This window comes from Diorhabda sublineata, chromosome 2 (genome assembly GCF_026230105.1).
Source record: "Diorhabda sublineata isolate icDioSubl1.1 chromosome 2, icDioSubl1.1, whole genome shotgun sequence".
Taxonomy (NCBI): domain Eukaryota; kingdom Metazoa; phylum Arthropoda; class Insecta; order Coleoptera; family Chrysomelidae; genus Diorhabda; species Diorhabda sublineata.
The window spans coordinates 17,533,260-17,553,310 of NC_079475.1; the positions used below are offsets into that span (position 1 = coordinate 17,533,260).

General features: G+C 33.2%; 2 protein-coding genes across 5 annotated transcripts in view; one reads left to right on the forward strand and one right to left on the reverse strand.

The window, feature by feature from the left end:
• The window catches only part of LOC130440791 (8-oxo-dGDP phosphatase NUDT18), a 30,039-nt gene that overhangs the window by 2,800 nt on the left and 7,188 nt on the right, over window positions 1–20,051 (reverse strand). For all 3 annotated transcript variants that reach the window (XM_056774121.1, XM_056774120.1, XM_056774123.1), the window contains exon 4: window positions 1,547–1,823. In XM_056774121.1, coding sequence (XP_056630099.1) covers window positions 1,547–1,823 — 277 coding nt within the window. The remainder of the gene's footprint in view (window positions 1–1,546; window positions 1,824–20,051) is intronic.
• On the forward strand, window positions 5,959–19,446 carry LOC130440792 (cyclin-J). Of its 2 annotated transcripts, none has more exons than XM_056774124.1 (6): window positions 5,959–6,098; window positions 7,973–8,080; window positions 9,932–10,103; window positions 11,348–11,626; window positions 17,803–17,965; window positions 19,286–19,446. In XM_056774124.1, exons 1-6 carry the CDS (start codon window positions 6,063–6,065, stop codon window positions 19,326–19,328), a joined length of 801 nt encoding a protein of 266 aa, XP_056630102.1. In that variant the 5' UTR covers window positions 5,959–6,062; the 3' UTR covers window positions 19,329–19,446. The 2 variants fall into 2 exon arrangements, with proteins under 2 accessions (XP_056630102.1, XP_056630103.1); XM_056774125.1 differs by lacking the exon at window positions 5,959–6,098 and adding an exon at window positions 6,927–6,965.

Consider the following 20,051-nt stretch of genomic DNA (forward strand, 5'->3'; position numbering starts at 1 on the left):
GTCAGAAGATTCGGGAAGCAATTGAGAAGAATAAAAATAACAAAGTGTCTGGTGAAGATGCAATAGTGGGAGAACTAATTAATTTTGGAGGAACAGCTTCAGAGTGAGCGATACATGAACTAATTAAAAAAATATTGGAAACAGAGAGTTAAAACATAGGAAATATTTGCCCAATACATAAGAAAGGAGATGAAGTCGACTGCGCCGACTATAGAGGGATCATTTCATTAGAAACCACTTACAAAATTCTGACTACTGTAATCAATCAAAGAATTAAAGAAATCGGTGAGTATCAATTTGGGTTTAGAGAATCACGTAGCATAACTGATCTATTATTTACAATACGGCAAATCATGGAAAGTTGCTACGAACATTATAATGATCCAAATAATCTAGCATAGATTTTAAACTTTTGATAGCTTACATCGTAGCAAAATGAAAGAAGCAATGTGTGGAATGGAAATACCCACTTAATTGATTAATTCGACCATGAAGACAATGCAAAAATTTTGTGCTCTGGTGTTAAACAAGTCTTTCAAGTACACTCTTTGTAATACTACTACACCAATCAATCCAGCAAATAGATCAGGGAGGTACTATATTTAATAAATCGACCAATATTTGTGCATGTGCAGATGATACTGCAACTATAGCCAGAATTAAAGAAGGCTGACAGAAGATATCTGCATCAGAAGATTGTAAGAGAGTGGAAGATTTAATAATAAATGGTGAATATTTCAAAGGTGTAAACAGATTTAAATATCTCGGAGAAAATATAAACAACCAAGCCATATAAGAAAGAATACAAAGTGGCAATAGAACTTATTTTGCGAATCTAAAGCTCTGAAAAAACAAAAATATTAAAAAGAAGAATAAAGTTAGAAATCTGTAGAACTCTAATAAGACCAATCGAAATTTATGGCAGTGAATATTGGGTAATGACCACAAAAGACCAAGAAAGATTTAGAATATTCGATAGAAAAATTATCAGAAGAATATATGGAGAAATTGCAATGAACGAATTCTGATTGGAAAATCCGAAATAATAGAGAAATTTATGAAATACAGGGTGGCACAATAGAACGTGCATATTGCATCATCTTTTTTCGCGAGGTAACCGGTGCGTGGGCGGGGGAGTTTTAGTAGCCGTGAGTCATTTCGACGGAAAGCGTCGCGCTTTTTGTGTTCGCACTTATTACGAGAACGATCGTTCATACGTCTTGACAAGGCGACTGTATCGTTCAGAATATGGATTAATGAAGTTCCGAGTGCAAATTTAATTAAAATATGGGTTAAGCGTTTTGACGAGACCGGTTACATGTTTAAATCACCAGCAAAGGGACGTCTAAGAACGTCTAGGACCACAGACAATATTGATAGGGTGAAGGAGTCAATACGAGAAATTTTTAAAGACCAGAAAAGAAAATTATGAATATAGATTTTACTTGAAATACGATTTTTACACAAACTAGGTATGAAAATTTTCACCAAAACTTATTCAAAAATATAGTAATAACAAAAGTTAATCTTGAACTAAATAAATTACCGATACTAATCCACAAGGTCTATGTGCTGGTACTTCTGCTCCGCAAAGTTCAATCATAAATCTTCTGAGAGTGGAATGTATACTTCTAGTAGGATGAATTTCACAAGTCGGTAAATGCCAAGCCGTTTTTTCGCTCAATAAAATATGTACATTATTATTAGCTTTCTTTTTAATTACAATCACCAATCGCAATAGTTGCTTTGAATAGGGTCTAAGAGCTGGCAATTGGTCTATGAACCATCCGGATTCATTGACTCTTCGAGCTTCTTTATACATTCTGAAAAAATTATTTCACATTTCAAATACTTCCACCTTGATATCAAGAGGGGATGATACATTTTACTATAATGAATGCGCAAGGGCGTCGCCAAGGGGAGGGATCAAATGTAACCAGCCGCAAGTCCTAGGCCGTGAGAGCAATTGACTTCTGTACCTATTAATAAATTTCGCATCGCATGACAAATTAAAGTTTAATGTATATTGTAGAAAGTATTGAAATATTCAAAATAAAATTAAGATTTTTACATCCGTTTTTGAAATTGCCGTCATTTTCATAACGAATTTGCAAAAACGCAAGTCCATTAGACAGTGTAAAATTATGTAGGTATGTATGGTGTGCGTTGTGCGGTATGTGTGTGCGTGTGTGTGCATTGCATTTTTTTCTATGACAGCCGTTCACCAGCATTCACGTTAGTTTTGTATAATTTGCGTCCAATCTGTAGCTTTGAACGTGGTCAAACCCTCGGAACACGTTAAAAGGATTTTACTTTTAATTATAAACCACCGTAAAAATCCGGAAAAAGTTACAGACGAAATTATACAGGAAACTGCTGTTGTTGCAGACAAAGTCGGACTGGAGGAGAACATTACATTGATGCCGCGTAATTACGGGGAAACAACGTCATAGAAGCAATCATCCACCAGAAAGCCCTTCAGAATACTGGAAGAGGTCTTTAGTAATACCATACTTGGATTCAATTATCACCTCCATTGAAGTACGTTTTGTACGTACGTATTATTCGCATTATCTAAGTTACCCCCAAAGCAGATGCAAAAAATGATAACATAAAGAATGAAATCAAACTTTGGCAGCAATTGTGACACGATAGACTAAATCTAACAAATATAAAAGTCGTTGAAGTCCTAAAAGAAGTAAATTCCTTCTTTCCCGAACCGGAAAAATCATTAAAAATTTTAATCCCTTTACCGTGCACTACCTGTACAGTAGAGCGATCCTTTAGCATCCTTAGAAGACTAAAAACATGACTAAGAAATACCATAGCAGAAGATCGCCTCAATGATCTGGCCATAATAAGTGTACACAGAGCTATAATATATAGAAACCTAAATAATTTTAATGATAAAGTGGTTGAAAGTTTCGCAAAAAATCCCCGCAGGTTATGTTTTAATTCAATATTATTTTTGTTAAAATAAATAATTCTTACTGTGTTTAAAAGTATGGTTTAGTTATTGTGCTGTCGAGGGCTTGTGAAGTTTTATATATTGATATTAGAACCGTTCTTATTACAATCGTCATCGATGCAAAGACTTCCAAAGTGCAACGCTTCATGCTCTCGACTGTAGCAGGCGTTCATATTTTTTATCCTCCATAATATTGCCCCATCGCCCCCCCCCCTTGGTCGTAAGCTGGCGACGCCCTTGTGTATGCGTATAAAATTTCAATTGCAAGTGGGATACGTTTGTTAAAATAACTTATTAAATTTAATCACATTAATTAATAGAATAACGAAATTACTAGGATGGTTCCAAATATCAACTAAAATTTTGCTATAAAAAGTATGGAGGAACTATGGTAGCCATAGATAATACAGTGTAGCTTACATTTCAAAAGATCATTCATGTATAAGAAATCTTTCTTGGTGCTTTTTTTTGGTAACGGTTCTCCTTTCCGATGCCATTCCATGGAATCTCTTTTGGATGACCATAGTTTTATCACATATCATAATTTATCGTACTACACTTTCTTAGTCCTGGTGGCAAAGCTCTAAAAATCGCTCGCAACATTCTACTTGACGCTACATTTACACTGTGCTGAGAATTGTAGCCACCCACCTTGCACTAATTTTTGTCATATTTAAATACTCAATTCTAGTACAGTACATAGTTTTATTTTTGTTACTTCGTTCAAAAAGTTCAAAAAGACTTATCCTACTTAGGTAGAACATTCTAAGTAAGTTATACATTTCATATCATTTTTTGCATAACAGGTTTTGAAAGTTTTGTCAAACGTCAATTAATAAAAAAACGGCGATTGAATCTAAAACTCAACTTCATACTGAAAGAATCGTCATTAGAAATAACTTGGTACAGATTCTAAAGTAACTAAAAAACACATTCCATAATTTTTATCACATAAATGAGTTTAAAAAGATTCCTACTTTGCGAAATTTACACGCTGCCACTAAATTGCACTTTCCTTTCGTCTCTCCGTCACTCTGGATGCTTTTTAAATGAATCCCTGACAATCCTATTGAATTTGTACTATTGGCGCTGTATAAAGATACAGGATGATTTCTCTAGGTTTGATCCAACCTGCTAGTCGGGACCGTACTTGGAACGGTTATCGGAATCATTTATAGATATTTTCTGCGCAATCTCCGGCTAAGCATGGTTCTTGTAACAGAACTTGCTATCTACCAAGTATCGAAAAGACCGTCCCGGAACGGTTCACAAACGATACCTAAGTTGGTTGGAACACAAATAAGAATCGTTCGTATAAGGGTAACCGCCCGGTTGGAACACGTAATTTGCGCATGCTTTTGGTCAAGAAATATTGCGTCTTACATTGCACGTTGTATTGCATCATGTCAAGCGGCCTTTACTTATGGAAGTTTTCTTAGGGACAGCCATCATGCAGTGGTAAGAGACTTGTCCAACATTAATCTATGAAATATTTTCACTTAAGGCCGCCTGACATGATGCAATAAAACATGCAATGCAAGACGCAATATTTCTTGATCAAAAGCATGCGGAAATGAGTTTCTAATCTGCTGAGATTACGTTTTATTTTGCTTAGGAGTTTCTTCATCCATTCACAACTAATGTTTTCTCGTCTAATTCTCTAGCTAATCTGTCCATCAGACTTCAAAAGCAAGGCAGAGGCAGATATAATTATTGCCAGTGATGCATTGGCCACTTTTTTTGTTATTTTCAATTTTAAACTGCCCACAAACTATTTAATAAAGTTTGAGGTTAGAAAATTGTTTACTTTTACTTTTGGAATTTTGATTAGTGGTAACCATGATGCAGACTTGCATAATGTCAAACAACATGCAATATTCATCATTCACATGCTAAAAAGCATGTGCAGATGAAGTGCAGCTGATTGTTTCATGTCATGCAAGATCTTGCACTTGCAATATTATCGGATTGGTGTTATTTTTATTTCGCGCAAGCTGCAATTCTAGCGAAACAAAACTTTTGACTGACAACAAATTTGAGGTTAGGAATTTGTTTACTTTTACTAATGGATTTTTCATTAATGGCAACCATGATGAAAATCGCAAAAGACCTGAATAATGTCAAGCGACGTGCAATATTTATTTATGCGATTTTTACAATTTATTGAACGTTATCTTGCACCATGTCAAGCGGCCTTTAAGGTATTTGAGACAACGTGCAAGAAATTGCATGCAATTCATTGTAAGGTCAATATATTGCATAGATGAATATTGCATTTTATTTAATATTTGTGTGCGGTTTAAAGATGAAAATAAAAAAACGATGTAAAGTAAACAAGAAAAAAGTGGTGAGTGCATCACTAGCATTAATTATAACTTTTGCTACTTAGCTTTTGGAGGGTGATAGACAGAAAAGAGTATTAATAAAAATCCTAACCTCAAATTTCATTTAATATTTTGTGACTAGCTTAACAATGAGAATAAAGCTAAGTGTTACGAAAGTCAGCTGATATGTTGAGCCAAAAGTAGCTAGACTTCTCTCTAGAATTGCAACTTATACGCAATAACATGACATCATACCGATAAAGTTGCATGAAACAATCAGCTGAACTTCATCTGCGCATGCTTCTGGTTGCATCATGTCAAGAGGCCTTTAGGAAAATTTTCGGGTTCTAAATGACCGAACGATACCAGATACGTTGCTAAATATGAGGATACCAGTCAAGGGAGAGAGTTTTAAAATTAATTCTTAAATTTTCCTTCATTTATTTTTATTAGAGCGTACATTTATTCTTAATGAATTATTTTGTAAATAATAATACGACGTAAACAATTTTTCCGTTCACCCTGTACTAATTTGGAATATTTATGTGTTCAAAAAACATGCCTAATTTATTCTGTTAGGTACAATAAAAAACAAATTAATCTGCATTGAAGCAAAACTTATTTTGGAAGCAAAAAAATTTAACAAAAACTAAAAACATTCATGTAAATATTTCTTAAAGACAAAAAAATCCGTTTTTAAAATTTTATGTCGCATTTGTAATTTATAATATTCTATAATTTGTTGAAGGTATATGTGCAATATTTGAAAAATGAGATATTACATGACTAAAAATTCTGTATTTTACGTAAGTATTTATTTTAATTAGAAAAATAAATCACTTACAAATTTTGAAAGAATATAACAATTTTCAAGCGGAACTTTCGGTTAGAATTACATATTATTGTAAGTATCATGTACAGGGCGATAAAACTAAATAAAACAAATTTCTACGACATATACGGTGAGAATCCACTTAGGTCCGCATTATATGGAAAACTTATTTTTAATATTGGGACTAAGTTATTTTGCATAAAAAGATCTGTATGATGTAAACACTAAATTGTGCGTGAGATTTTAAAATTTAGTCGTACTTTAAAAAATATCTTTATCAAACGTATTATCATTTCAATTTTTAATAAAAAAATAATTCATAAATTTTATTTACAAAAGTAAATAAATATCTAATAAATACTTGAGTCATTTGTTGCAATATTTTTTTTGTTTTGAAAAAACTAATACACACAACAATAGTTAAACAATCTACGAGGGTTGCTACTTCATTACTACTACTATATGAATATGTCAAATCTAACATTTCCATCATAAGTTTCTCTCCATCATCTTTGTGAAGTATTATCGTTTCGATTCCTCAGCTTACTATTATTATTGTTTTATTTCACTTAAGAAATTCATTATGAAGATCAGTAGGTATATTAACGTTTTTAAGAATTTTCTTTATTTGATTTGTTTAGATCATCTCATCATTCTCCACCACGACAATTCGAGCTCTCACACATGAGTTCAAACAAAAACGTTTTTGAACAGTCAAAACATCGAACTGATATGATGGTTTATCCGCCGTACAGTTCTTGTTTGTTACCCATTGATTTCTTTTTTTTTTTTGCAGATTAAAATTAAATTGCTACGTCAACGTATGTCTATACCTGAAGAGGTAAGGTACCTCAATCGGAATGGAAAAAATGCTTCGACAATATTTTGAAAAACAATAAATAATTATGAATATTTGTGTAACTCAGAACTTCAGTAACAACTCTCGTAGATATGTTCAATATTGTTAATCGCTATTTCAATTCACTCTGTTAGTTTGTTTGCATGGAAATTCCTTTTATTTTAATCAACATATTCACTTGATATTTCGCATGAATTAATAATTTTTTATATAAAACGGAATGTTATAGAACTCTTATATTGATGACGCTACACGTAACAAAAAATATTTAAGGAGGTAAAATCGATGGAAAAAAGTAATTATATTAACCGTTGGCTTTATATGAATTTTGTTTTTCGTAATAATTTGAATGATTTTAGGTCAGTTTAAAATAAATAAAATAGTGAAAACATATAAAAAGGTTTAAAAAGTAAATAGTTGATGAAAATTATGAAAGTTCCCTTGCTTTTTTTTATTTTTGTTAGTTTCTAGTAGTGTAACCATAATAAAATTTCACTAAATGTTACACTCCGTTTCTGTTTAAAAGACAACTTGGAACGACAATTCATTAGATATCTTTTGGGTTCTACTTATAGGCAACCTTGTATATGAGTGAGGAGGTCAAAGGTCAGGCGAATTGCTTATTATTCGTAATGGTCACAAAACATACTTAATAAGAAGGTTAATTTGCATGTAAATTTCGGCAACACAGATTTATTTTTGCCACTTACCAATCGCGGCACTAACGTAATAAAAACGTGTTATTACTGTCAATGTCAATTGTCAAGATGAATTAACATTATTTTCAATTTTCCAAACGTTTCCAAAGAATTTTGTAAAATTCAATACTCAACATCAAATTATCGCTGATTTTATAAGCAATGTTACCATTTTTATGAGTGATTCTTTGGCGGAGTAAATCAGTATTGTTTTTAACAAAATAATATGTTTATTCTTTCATGTTGAATAACCTACTTAAAGAACCAATGGCAATAAATGTTTAATTACAGTTACAGAGAGAAGCATGGGATGACATAAAAGAATATAAAGATAATTACAAAAAAGTAATTAAAGAAAGAGAAGAAAGTAGACTTCCGTTCCATCATGAGTCTCCTCAGGTATAGAATATTTTACAACTAATAGAAACATTTTCTATAACAATTACTTCAAAAATAAAATATTGATACAGTATAATGTCGGTCTTCAAATAGCGAAAACCCAATCTTTTCAAAAAAATATAAGAGACGTCTCACTGGGAACTGATTAGTAAACAACTTGTCCAGGTCCTAATTACAATATTTAATTTTCAGAATCAGTGAATCATTTAGAAGTATAAATGAACAACAATATTACATAAAACATTAATCACGGTAGTTACTTTTAGTGGGGTTTCCGGTCCAGTAGTTATTTGCGAGCAAGTGTGCAGTATATGAAAGGTCAAATTATTTTTAAATACAAGTTTTGTGAACAACAAAATATGTCGCAACCGTGTCTATAAGACCAACCATCAACACGGCTATTTGCAAATTCGGTTGTCCTACTTGAGCGTAGCACAGAGAGAGGTCAAACAGTTAAAAAGAAACAAAAACACGTTCAAAAAAAGATTTTAACCATTTTTAATCGACTTTGTAGTCGAGAAATTTCCAGAAGAGTCTTGTGCGATGATCTTCTATTGATTTCGACGTGGATTGGACCAATAAAGATTAGTTCGCGTTGAATAACGCATAATTTGACAATACAAAAAAAGCTCGTGTCAATTAGTGCAAAGAAATTCTAAAAAATTGAATCGCAGTTGACGCAGGTGACGAATCATGGATATATGCATATGAACCTGAAACTAAAAAGCAATCGACTGTATGTATCTTTGAAAACGATCCAAATCCAACCAAAGTTGTTCGCGCACGAAGCACTTTGAAGCAAATGGACGCCCGTTTTGTTGGAAAACCTGAACATAAGAAATCCGGTGAACCAGAAGACGAATAAAACTCTACAACTATTTTATTCCTTTCAAATCTTGCATAAAGGCTCTCTGTTGGAAGCAAGTGTAAGTCAATCCAGTACACTTGCGTAAATGTCCCTTTTTAGGGCAACTGATCCAAGTGGCGACAATAACCTTTTACATCACAAATTAGTTTTTCGATATAGAGTGAAAGCAGAAGATCTTTGAAGTCGTCAACGTACTCGACTGATTTAAATCCTATATTCAACATAAAAAATATTTATCAGAGATCTCTTCTTTTTCTTCTTCTTACTCAATTTTAGGCAGATTGCCTGTTCATTCTTCGCAGCATGCCTATTGCCTCAATTGATGGTAAGATTACCACTCCATCTTTTTCGTGGCCTTCCCATACTTCTTCTCCCCACTGGTGAGTTGTCTCGTGCTATCCTTACTATTCTTTCCTCGCTCATTCTACTTATGTGTTCGTCCCATTCGCGCTTTCTGTTTAGTACCCATTCGTTAATATTTTCCACTCTGCATTTTTGACTTATGTCGTCGCTACGTTCCCTGTCTAGGAGCGTTCTTCCAGTAATTTTTCGTGGGACATTCATTTCGCTTGTTTCCAGGAGCCGTTTTGTTTTTGCTATATCAGGTCGAGTTTCTGCTGTATACGTTGTCATTATGGGTTTAATTACAGTTTTGTAGGTTCTTCACTTGGTCTCAATACTTGTATGTATGTGTTTTTCCATATAGTGTCGTTCAGACATCCGGCTGCTCTTGCTGCTTTTATTGTTTGCTGCTTTACCTCTATCTCAATATCACAGATATTTGAATTTCATTTCTTGTTGGATTATTTTGTCGTCTACGACCAGCTATTTGTTTTGGAGGCAGAAACGATCATATTTAGAGATTTTTTTATCGGAGATGTTTTAAAAAATTTTTAAAATAGACACACCTTAATATCTATATTCATTTATTTATCAAAAGCATACAAAATCGCTATTCGATTTCAACGAATTTATTTTTTCAGTTTTCCTATAGACCTCATTTGGTCGATTATCTAAAAAAAATATGCATTGAAAAAAAATTAAGCCATTGCTGTTTACATTTAGCTGTTTATATACTGGATATCTTCATGGATAATCATTCAATAATCCCCGAAAAAATTCTGCTGGTTACAAATGTTTGCTTACTTTTAGCAGGTAAGAAAACCAAAACCTACTACTAACGTGACCTGTTTGTATAACTAAACAGAAACTGCGCTCGATCAGGAACGCAAATTAAACAAAATGCGTTGTTGGTATATGGTAAATAATGGATAGATGGTTTATTTTTAAAGAATTAATGGTGATATACTCTAATTCAAAACCTAGCAAATAACATATCGAAAAATGAGTATCCGGTCTGGTTATTTTGAGAATGAATTCCAACGTGTGTACAACTTTTTTATGATATTTTTACGTTTCGAGAATGAATTCCTCTTTTGACTGATATCGTTTCCTTGAAGAATATTTTTTAGATTTTAAAACATCTTGTAGTTACTACTTATTCAATTGTTTGTTCTTCAATTTACAGCAGACTCGTAATTTTTTTCTTTTTTCAAATAACCTACTAACACTACCGTGTGTATCTCAAAATACAGGTCATAACCTTGCGAGCAGATCATTGCTTTATTGCCTGGCTTTTGTTGGATCCAGAAATTTCCATAATACTTCTAAAGCATTTGTCGGCTCCAATATTGGGTCAACGATGAATGTAAAATTTCCAATCGAAGTGGTTTTTCCACTGGAATTGTTTATCGCGGGAAAATTTAGTATAAATAGGTAGGTCAAGTTAATAGGTTTACGTTCAATCTCTGATGATGATTTTTTGGTTATCGAAACAGTATGTAAGTGTGAATGTCACCAACGGTTCCAGAAATTCCAGCTTCATTGAAATGCTCATGCACGAATTGGCAGATGTAACTCGTGAATACCACAACACCTCGGCTACCAACTAAAAATTTAACTTTTCCTCATCGAGAGCCGCCCGGAACTCCTGCTCGAGTATTACTTTAGAATTGCCCTTTGTCGAATTATATTTAGTTAATTTTCCTTGGGTGTCCTCTAATCTTCTACTATTCCCTATTGACTTCCTTATCCTTGGATACCACCAGCACAAGCACATGTGTTTACAGCTCTTATTCCTTCCTTTCTTTTGATTATATTTCCGATTATCTTAGGAGTAAACCCTTCACTTGTAAAAAATTTCCCCACTTTAAACAATAGAAAAAAGTGTTCAATATTCTTCTCCTTCCAGCAACACGTACACTAGTCGTTTCTCGAATTTCTGATGATGAATACTAGTTGAAATAGAGTCTGCTATAAAAAGCATTCACCTGTGTATCAAAAATCAAAGTAGGATAACTTTTCTGTTAAAATATTAATTTGTAAAATGATCTTTGTAGCAAAATTTGAGGAAAATAGTATGACAATTCCAAAAATAGCAGAACTAAACAGAGCTATAAACAACCGATACCAAATAATTGACTATAAAGCATTAGAAATAGTCATGTTAAAATTTTTTTCTTGGTATATAATGTACCCTACAACAGCACATTATGTTTATTACTATATACAAACCGCTATAACCGAGGAAGACGTAAGAGATAAAGGAATCGGAATGAGAAGTGTATTTTACAATTTACACACATTTGTTGGAGAATACCTCGACCAAATTATAGAGAGTAAGTAAAATAGTTATTTACGTAACTATTTATGAAAAGAGCGATATTGTTCAATAACCGTAATATTTGCCAAAACGAGCGCCAGCGAGATTAACAACGCTTTTTTCACAACTTTTTACGTAGAAATTTTTATCTAATTCAGCGCTTATATAACATTTAATAGTATCTTCAATTACAATGACTATTTCCTTCGAAAAATTTAAGCCAACCAAAAAGCTGTAATATTTTATGTTTACCTAGCAACGATCAAATTTCAGCGATAATACTGCACTAGTGCAAATTATCGATAATTTGCACTAGTGCCAAATTTTTGTCTAGGATAAATAAACATCATTTGGTTTTAATTTTATATTTTAAGAAAAGAAACAATTATTGAAAATGCAATTAGAATATACAACTTTACTGGAGGCCGACGATGGTGTTTCTATGCTGCTTCCACCACTTCTTATTGTTACTTCGCTACTGTCATTTCGCATTAAGTTTATTTTAAAATTAAATTATCGACAATTTGACATGCACTCGGGACATTAATATTGAAAATATTATTGTGGAATCGAATGGTGTTATTGTTTCTATGGAGGCAGGTCTCGAAGTATTGTTATTATGGAAGCAGGTCCTGAAATGTTGTTACTATGGAGGCAGGTCTCGAAGTATTGTTATTATGGAAGCAGGTCTTGAAATGTTGTTACTATGGAGGCAGGTCTCGAGGTATTGTTATTATGGAAGCGGGTCTTGAAATGTTGTTACTATGGAAGCAGGTCTCGAAGTATTGTTATTATGGAAGCAGGTCTTGAAATGTTACTATGGAAGCAAGTCTCGAAAAATTGTTATTAAGGAAGCAAGTTTTGAAGTATTGTTATATCAATATCAATTGCAGATTATAAAAACCCTTGCCGACAATTTTGTTATAATTAATTTTTATCATTTTTATAAAAACTTTCAAAAACTGTATATCTTATGCGAGAAAGTATTTGTTAAAAGGCAATCGATTATAAAATGTAGTCCTACTTGGAAAAAAATCATTATTATATCATGTTTACTTGCTACAACTGAATATTAAATTTTAAAACGTAAATAGACGAGTAAAATGTACCTGCCAGTAAGGGAGTTTGGTTTAAACAGGGTACCAGACATGAACCTTTTTCTACCCCTTTCGTTTTTTTTTTTGAAAAACGAAACCTCAAAGCAAAAACCATAAAGGAAAATAAATTCTTTGCAAATAAAACAAAAGAAAAAAAATACATTTCAATTCCAAAGTTTCTTTATTAATAATAAAGGTAGTCAGAATCGTCTGAACTAGAATCGTCATTTGATTGAATTATGAAGGGTGGTAAAGAGGGTGATACCACGTACTCGTCTTCTTCTTTGATAACATGTTCCATCCAGTTTTTCCAAAGCTTTGGCGGTCTACTACTAAAACTTTCTTTACGAGTTCTAAAACCTCTTTACTCAGTTCTGGAGACTGATTACATTTTCGTAATTCTGATTTTACGTTTGCCCACATTAACTCTATACCGAACCGAACTATACCAATTTTTAATGTTTCCTTACTTGAAATTTTAATTAAAGCTGGAATAATAAAGACATTCTTCTCGATAAGCAATTATTTGTTTGTTGGATCTTTTTTTCGATCTCTGACGGAAAAAGAAATATTTTTTTCAGTCATAAATGCTAGAATTTAAACTTTGTTACTGCTACTATTTGGTATCTTAAGGACTTGCCGCAAGTGGTGGGATGCGTTATCCATAACGAGTACTGATTATGGTGGAATGTTAGGTGAAAGCTGGTGAAAGGTGAAAGTAAACCACTTTTCAAATAATTCTGCTGTCATATTTTCATGATAATCAGCTGCACAGTTTTTCATTTTTTAAGCAGATATTAATAAAGCATTAGGTACAAAAACGTATTTGGCTTCCAGCGTATACTATATAATGTGTCTATTAGAACTTCGGTAGTGTTTTATCTTGTCGCTATCGAACTATCTTTGACGATTCGGTTATTGCCGACGAATAAAATCTTAAGTAGCTTTGTCAACTGATTTCAGTTTTTCGGTTCTGTGAATGATAAAAAGAAAATTTATTTACCATAGTTAATTCAGCAATTCTTGATATGATTGCATTATCAGATTGCTGAAAATTTCCTTTTTTAAACATTCGAATATATTTAAAATAACTTGCTGTGTTTGTATATCTAAATCTTCATTATTAAATTCAAACCTGTCTTTATTCTCACTACACTATGCAATTGCATTGCCTTCATTCGCCCGTGGTCTAAAGAACACCCATATTTCTATTTATTTAAAGAAATTTATGAATTAAATAAATATCACCAAAGTAAGACACTGCTTATCGCAGACTGTGTCTGGTAGAAATATTTCAAAAAAAATGTGTACATACGCCTTCCGAGAGCTTCGGCCAATAAAAATGCATTTATGTTTACAATTCGCTGTTTTCATTGTAAAACAGTGTAGATGATGAGTCCACGTGGACTGACGGTTTGTTAGATATTTACCGAATATTATATATGGAGAGTAAACATTATTTTTCATTTCTTAATTTGATATGAGTGCCATGAGTATTTATTGATCGTTTCTCGCATAACTTTCTCCTGCAATTGACATTGAAAGAACTATACGTATATGTTGGAATCGAGCACTAGGGGCACAGCGGGAACTTATCAGGAGTAAACCGAAAAAATAATAGTCCTGTCTGGTCTGGCCATTCCTGCGCCCCCTAGAGTCTATACCCTGTGCCTGGGCACCGGTGACACCGCCCTATTTACGGCGCCCTAGCCTACCAAAACTTTGTTAAATGGTGCGATTTGAAAAATATAAAAAACATCAACGAAACTACTTGCTTATTTCGAAAATTTAAAAACATTAAAGACGTCGACTTTGTGGACTATATATTCAATGTTAAGATCTGAACTCACCGTGCGTAACAATGTCGATACCAAGAAGTACAACACTATGCTTTTGGCTTCACTGAAGAGACGGTCAGCTGGATACCAAGTAAAAAATCGGAGATTTTAACGAAGGAGAATGTAGAAGACGAAATATTTCTATTTGCAAAAGTACGACTTCATTTACGATATGTTTGTAATTTATTATTAAATAAATCTGTTCCTTAGATCGCAATGATAATAAGGATTCCGAGAGCCTGCGGGAGGGCTGAACTGACAACTACAACTACAAGGAGACGTATTTGATAAAAGCGTCTTTTTTAAAATTACAATTCCAAAAATCTGAACACAGTTATTCGAGATTTTGTGGTCACTGCTGGAAATATTGCTGGTGTCAATCTTGTTAACCTTCTCAAAAAGGATAGAAATATAGACCTCTTGCTGTAAAACACGACAGATTTTTTGTGCGATATAATAATGGAAAATGTGGCTACTATCCGTGGACATAAATACCATTGGAAAATTACCAGCAAAGATAACTCAGCACCTGGGTCTACCTAACGGTGGAGGATACACAAGACATTGTTCCAGACGCTCGTTGGTGTCTCTCCTGGCAGACTCAGGAGCGGCTATTTTGAAAATAAAGCAACACGGAGGATGGAATCCAACAATTTAACCGGAAGCAATGTTGAGAATTGATTAGAAAATAAGAGAAGAATTTTAGAAAACATTCTAGTCTAAGCCCCTGGCAAACATGTAGATATCACAGCTTCAAATGAAATTTAACATCAGATAAGAAGTTCAAGAGAATATTAAACCAGAAAATGAACTCACTTTTAATAACTGAGTCTTTAATAATGTTTTTTGATGAGTTAATTGTCAGTTTTAATAATGAAATAATTTTCAGTCCTTACAATAATTAATAAATTATTTTTTGAAACTTGAAACAGTTACATAAAGTATATGAAGGATATGAAAAACGTTACGTTTCCTAATGTCAATGATTGATTCAAAGTGTCACATTTGAGAATTAGATAAGAATATTTTTTTTTGCGCTCTAGTGTGGGAAAGTAAAATTATGCAAATTTTGACCTTATTAGATAGTTTTTTACTTCGGAGGTTATAACTATTGTTACTAAAGGTAAATAAATATTTTCGAAATAGTCCATCAAATAAAATTTAAACCTTTCCTAGCTTTTTGTAGCATTTTTAATTTTTTGAAAATATAAAATAATAAAGATATTTTTCATGTAACCATGTACATTCTTCAAAGGAGTATCACAAAACAACTATCAAACCACCCGGGTTTGATATCAGTTGTTATGACAACCCAGGCGTATAATTGTTACTAAAACATTAAAGTTGTTCTTGGAAGTGACCGAACAAGTACAATCTTTTTCTAAAATAAACCACATTAAACCGAATCCGATACAATAATATTAATGGATTCATCCGACGAAGAACTTCCCGAAGCCATTTTGAAGGCTGCAAATGAAGCTAATTCCGAGCTGTTACCTGCCAAATCCAGATTAAGTTATGAGAAGCAATACAACCATTTCGTTACATGGTCTAAGGAGAAAGGGGCCAAATCTTAAGAGCTAGGTATTTCTGGCGTATTTTTCAGACCTAAGTAAGGTTTTGAAATCTAATACATTATGGTCCCGCTATTCGATGGTAAAAAGTTTAGTATGAATAAAAAAAAATTTGGATATAGGAAACTTCCATAAGCTAAAGTCGTTTCTTGAACCAAAAAGTTTTCACCAAAGAAGATATATCCAGGGTTATGCTAGCTCCAGATGAGGTATAACTGATGATTAAAGTGAGTACCATTTTTGCACTGGCTGGCGCTCTCCGCAGATCCGAGCTAGTAAATATCACTGTCGACGACATTCAAGATAAAGGCAACCTAATTGTTGTGAAAATTTCTGATTCCAAAAATCATTCGTCACGATCATTTGTTTTATCTGAAGAAATAAATTATGGAACCTATTTGACGCTGTACAGAAAGTACGCAGATTTACGACCAACTACCACTCCACACCGCCGGTTTTTTATTCGTTATAAGAATGGAAAATGCTCAGTTCAATGCGTTGGCGTAAACATTTTTGGTAAGATGTCAGCAGAGATTGCTGCATATTTACGATCTAATCCGGAACGTTATACGGGACACAGTTTCAGACCTTCTTCGGCAACGTTCCTAGCAGACTCCGGCGAAGAAATAACCAACCTAAAGCCTACTACGGTCGCTGACGGCTATTTGGAGGACTCCGAGAATAAGAAGAAAAAAATATCAAATAAAATTCTCTGTACTACAAATGACTTAAAACCGTTGCAGTCATCGTCATCTTTATGCGACCTGCAACCGATGCCATCCTCATCGACGTCATCTACCTTCCAGTTGAAACCAAATAACTCCGCTGGACTGGCAATTCTTACTAGTCTACAGAATGCAACAAATTGTGTTTTCAATATTGATATTTATAATAATTAGTAGTTTTTAGTTAAAGTTTTGTATATTATTATGTTTGTTGGAATAAAATAATTTTTGAAAAGTGGGTCGTTGTATATACGGTCGTAGAAAAAATAATACGTAAAGGGTCTTTCCGCACTTGACCGCTTGCAGACAACTGCAGTCGCGTGCGGGAAAGTATCAGTTTCCGCACTTGTTAGGAAAATAACTATTTTCAACTTTTAGATAGTTGAAATATCAACAGCTGAATCAGAGAAGTCAATTTTAGTAGTCACTTATTCAAATATAAAAAAAGTTGCATCATAACCCTGTATATTTGCCAAGTGTCATAAATACTCACAACTTACATGGATGAAGAAATAAAAATCCATATCTTTATCTTTATATCCAATCCAAAAGTTTTTGTGAACTTTTCCAGAATATTCGTTATTTGCGTAATCACATAGGCAAAGTCCTACTTAGAGGGTGAAAGACCAACCCATCTTACCTCGTTACAAGATGTAAGAGTTAGTAGTTGATAAATATTTGAAGTAATTTATAAAACAAATACCATTAACTATCTTTAGTTATTGGTTCCCGCCTATAAGTACGATTTGAAATGAAAATTGCCTGTTGAATTGGGAAAAGTCACCTCTTAAATTACCACATATGAATCCTCTGGGTTTTCTTGTAACAAAAAGTCTATTTCAAAACCTGTTTAAGAGGACCAAAGAAGTTATAGATTGTATCCACATACATGTAATCAAAAACGGAGCTCTACATAAAAATGTTTTTGATTAATTTAAAAATATATGTTATGTTTTAGATATACATTACATGCAGTGTTATCCACCTTCTAAATTAGCTGCTGGAATAATAGCTGTAAGTAGATTGGATATCGGTTTGTCATGCTGGACTGAACAATTAGAAAACATAACTGATTACAAACGCGAGGAAATAGAAACACAAATATTTGTATTGCGAACAAAGTAAGAAGCTTTTATTACTACTAGGGTTGCTACTTAAGTTTTGAGATAGGCAAATATTGATAATTGTATATGACTGTTAACATACACTTTTGCATGTGTTTGAAGCATTTTTTCGATTCCGATTGAGGTACATCCAAAACATATGATTTGACCGCATCAACCGCTTCTTCTGATGTAGAAAAACGTTGACCTCGCAATTTATGTTTGATGCGCTGGAGTAAGAGTAAGTCATCGGGTGCCAAAATAGGACGACAGTACGGCGAATGACGCATCAATTCGATGTTTGGACTGTTCAAAAACGTTTTCGTTTAAACTGATGTTTCAGAGCTCCATTGTCGTGGTGGAGAATGATTCGTCTTCTACGATTGGTCTTCCTGATTTTTTCGAACACTTCTGGCAAACAAATGCTGTTATACCATTCAGAATTTACCATTCTACGTTGCTCTAATGGAACGGTGGTGGAATGTCCAGTTATTCCTACAAAAGAAGCGACCATTTGCTTCGAAGTGCTTAGTGCGCGAACAACCGAATGTTCATGCAATATGTTTCTGGACAACGGCCGATTTGGGATGACTTTCACTGAATTCATCCTGTAGCGAAGTGCAACCACGATTGACTTCAGAAAACCAGTCAAATACGATTGCTCGAGATGGTGCTTCTTTACCAAAAGTCAAAGCGAGTTGATCAGCTCACTGCTGTTGATGTAATCCACGTTTAAAGTCATAGAAAGTCATTGCACGAAAATGTTCGCGATTTAATTCCATTTTTAGATCAATATGAAATAGGATGAGATCAATCCAAACATGAATGTGAAGTACACAATGGAAAATTGATCCACATTTGTAAAAAGAATCTAAGTCTCAATTATTTGCGAAACTCTGTCACTTCCAAATAAAATAAACAAATCAAATAAAGGAAATACTTAAAAACGTTAATACACCTACTGATCTACATAATGGATGTCTCAAGTGAAATAAAAGTATGCTAAGGACCCGAAACGAAGATACTTAAGAAGAAGAGGAAGAGAAATTGAATATAAGGAAAAGAAAATTACAAATAGAATAAAATAAAAACTCCAAAAAAATATAGTCGTTGGAGCACTTACGGAAAAGCCATATTTTAGAAAAGCAAACCAAGAAAATCAGGTAGATCAAAGCGAAGACGCTAATCAAAATCATATCAAACTGTATATAGTTTTTTCATTTTGATTAAATATTTATTTTGGAAAATGTGTGACAACTACGTAATGATTCTGCTTACATTATTAGTTTAAATTATCAAATGTTTTTTCGTGAATTGTCGATTATACATTTGTTTCAGGTATCCTTTCATTAATTGTCCAAAATGCAAGATTCCAAATTAATCTGTGAAAGTCTTGGTTACTAATGTTAATATGAACCAACATTTATTTTCACAACATTAATACAGATGTTAAAATGATTTTTTTCTGTATATTAATAAATTGATTACCATAACCGTTATTTTTGTTTATAATTTTTCCCAAAATTTCCAACTGAAACGAATGGGAGTGTCAATATAAAAATTATGTAGTAAATATTTGTATATACTGCTAGAAATTACTGCAGGTTTGCATTCAACATTATTATGTCTTACTTGATATTATTGTCCATCCTAGTATGAAATTTCGAATGAGGTAGTGGGTTGAGGACTCGAAATAAAACTGTTAGTTTTTTTTTAAATGCCAACGTTTTGATCTTTTATTTGAAAATATGATAGTTAAGCAGTCGGGAATATCCTCGAATAGGACAATAATACTTAATTGTTTTGAAAATGTGAACTACGGCGTAAAGGAATCTATCCATCAAATACACACATCGTACTTGAAGGGAAACCGATATGTAAAAAAGAGCCCGGACGACCACCTAAGAGATGGATGGACATCTGACAGTCCACCTCCCAGAAACTGATACATAAGGAACCTACAAAACTAACAGAGATCATGAGATCTTAAAAATGAATAAGAAGATAATCTATCACAAATGGTATATGTGTCAGATCTCGGCAGTCCAAACTTATATTAAATGATGTTGTGAAAACTGACCAATATGCTTTATATGATACATTA

Bases quoted from the DNA above. Each gene is read 5' to 3' on its own strand.
- LOC130440792 (XM_056774124.1), top strand. From the start codon at position 6,063: ATGAGATATTACATGACTAAAAATTCTGTATTTTAC. The intron at 8,081-9,931 runs GTATAGAATATT...TTATTTTTTCAG, and splicing joins TCCATCATGAGTCTCCTCAG to TTTTCCTATAGACCTCATTT. The intron at 10,104-11,347 runs GTAAGAAAACCA...TGATCTTTGTAG, and splicing joins TGTTTGCTTACTTTTAGCAG to CAAAATTTGAGGAAAATAGT.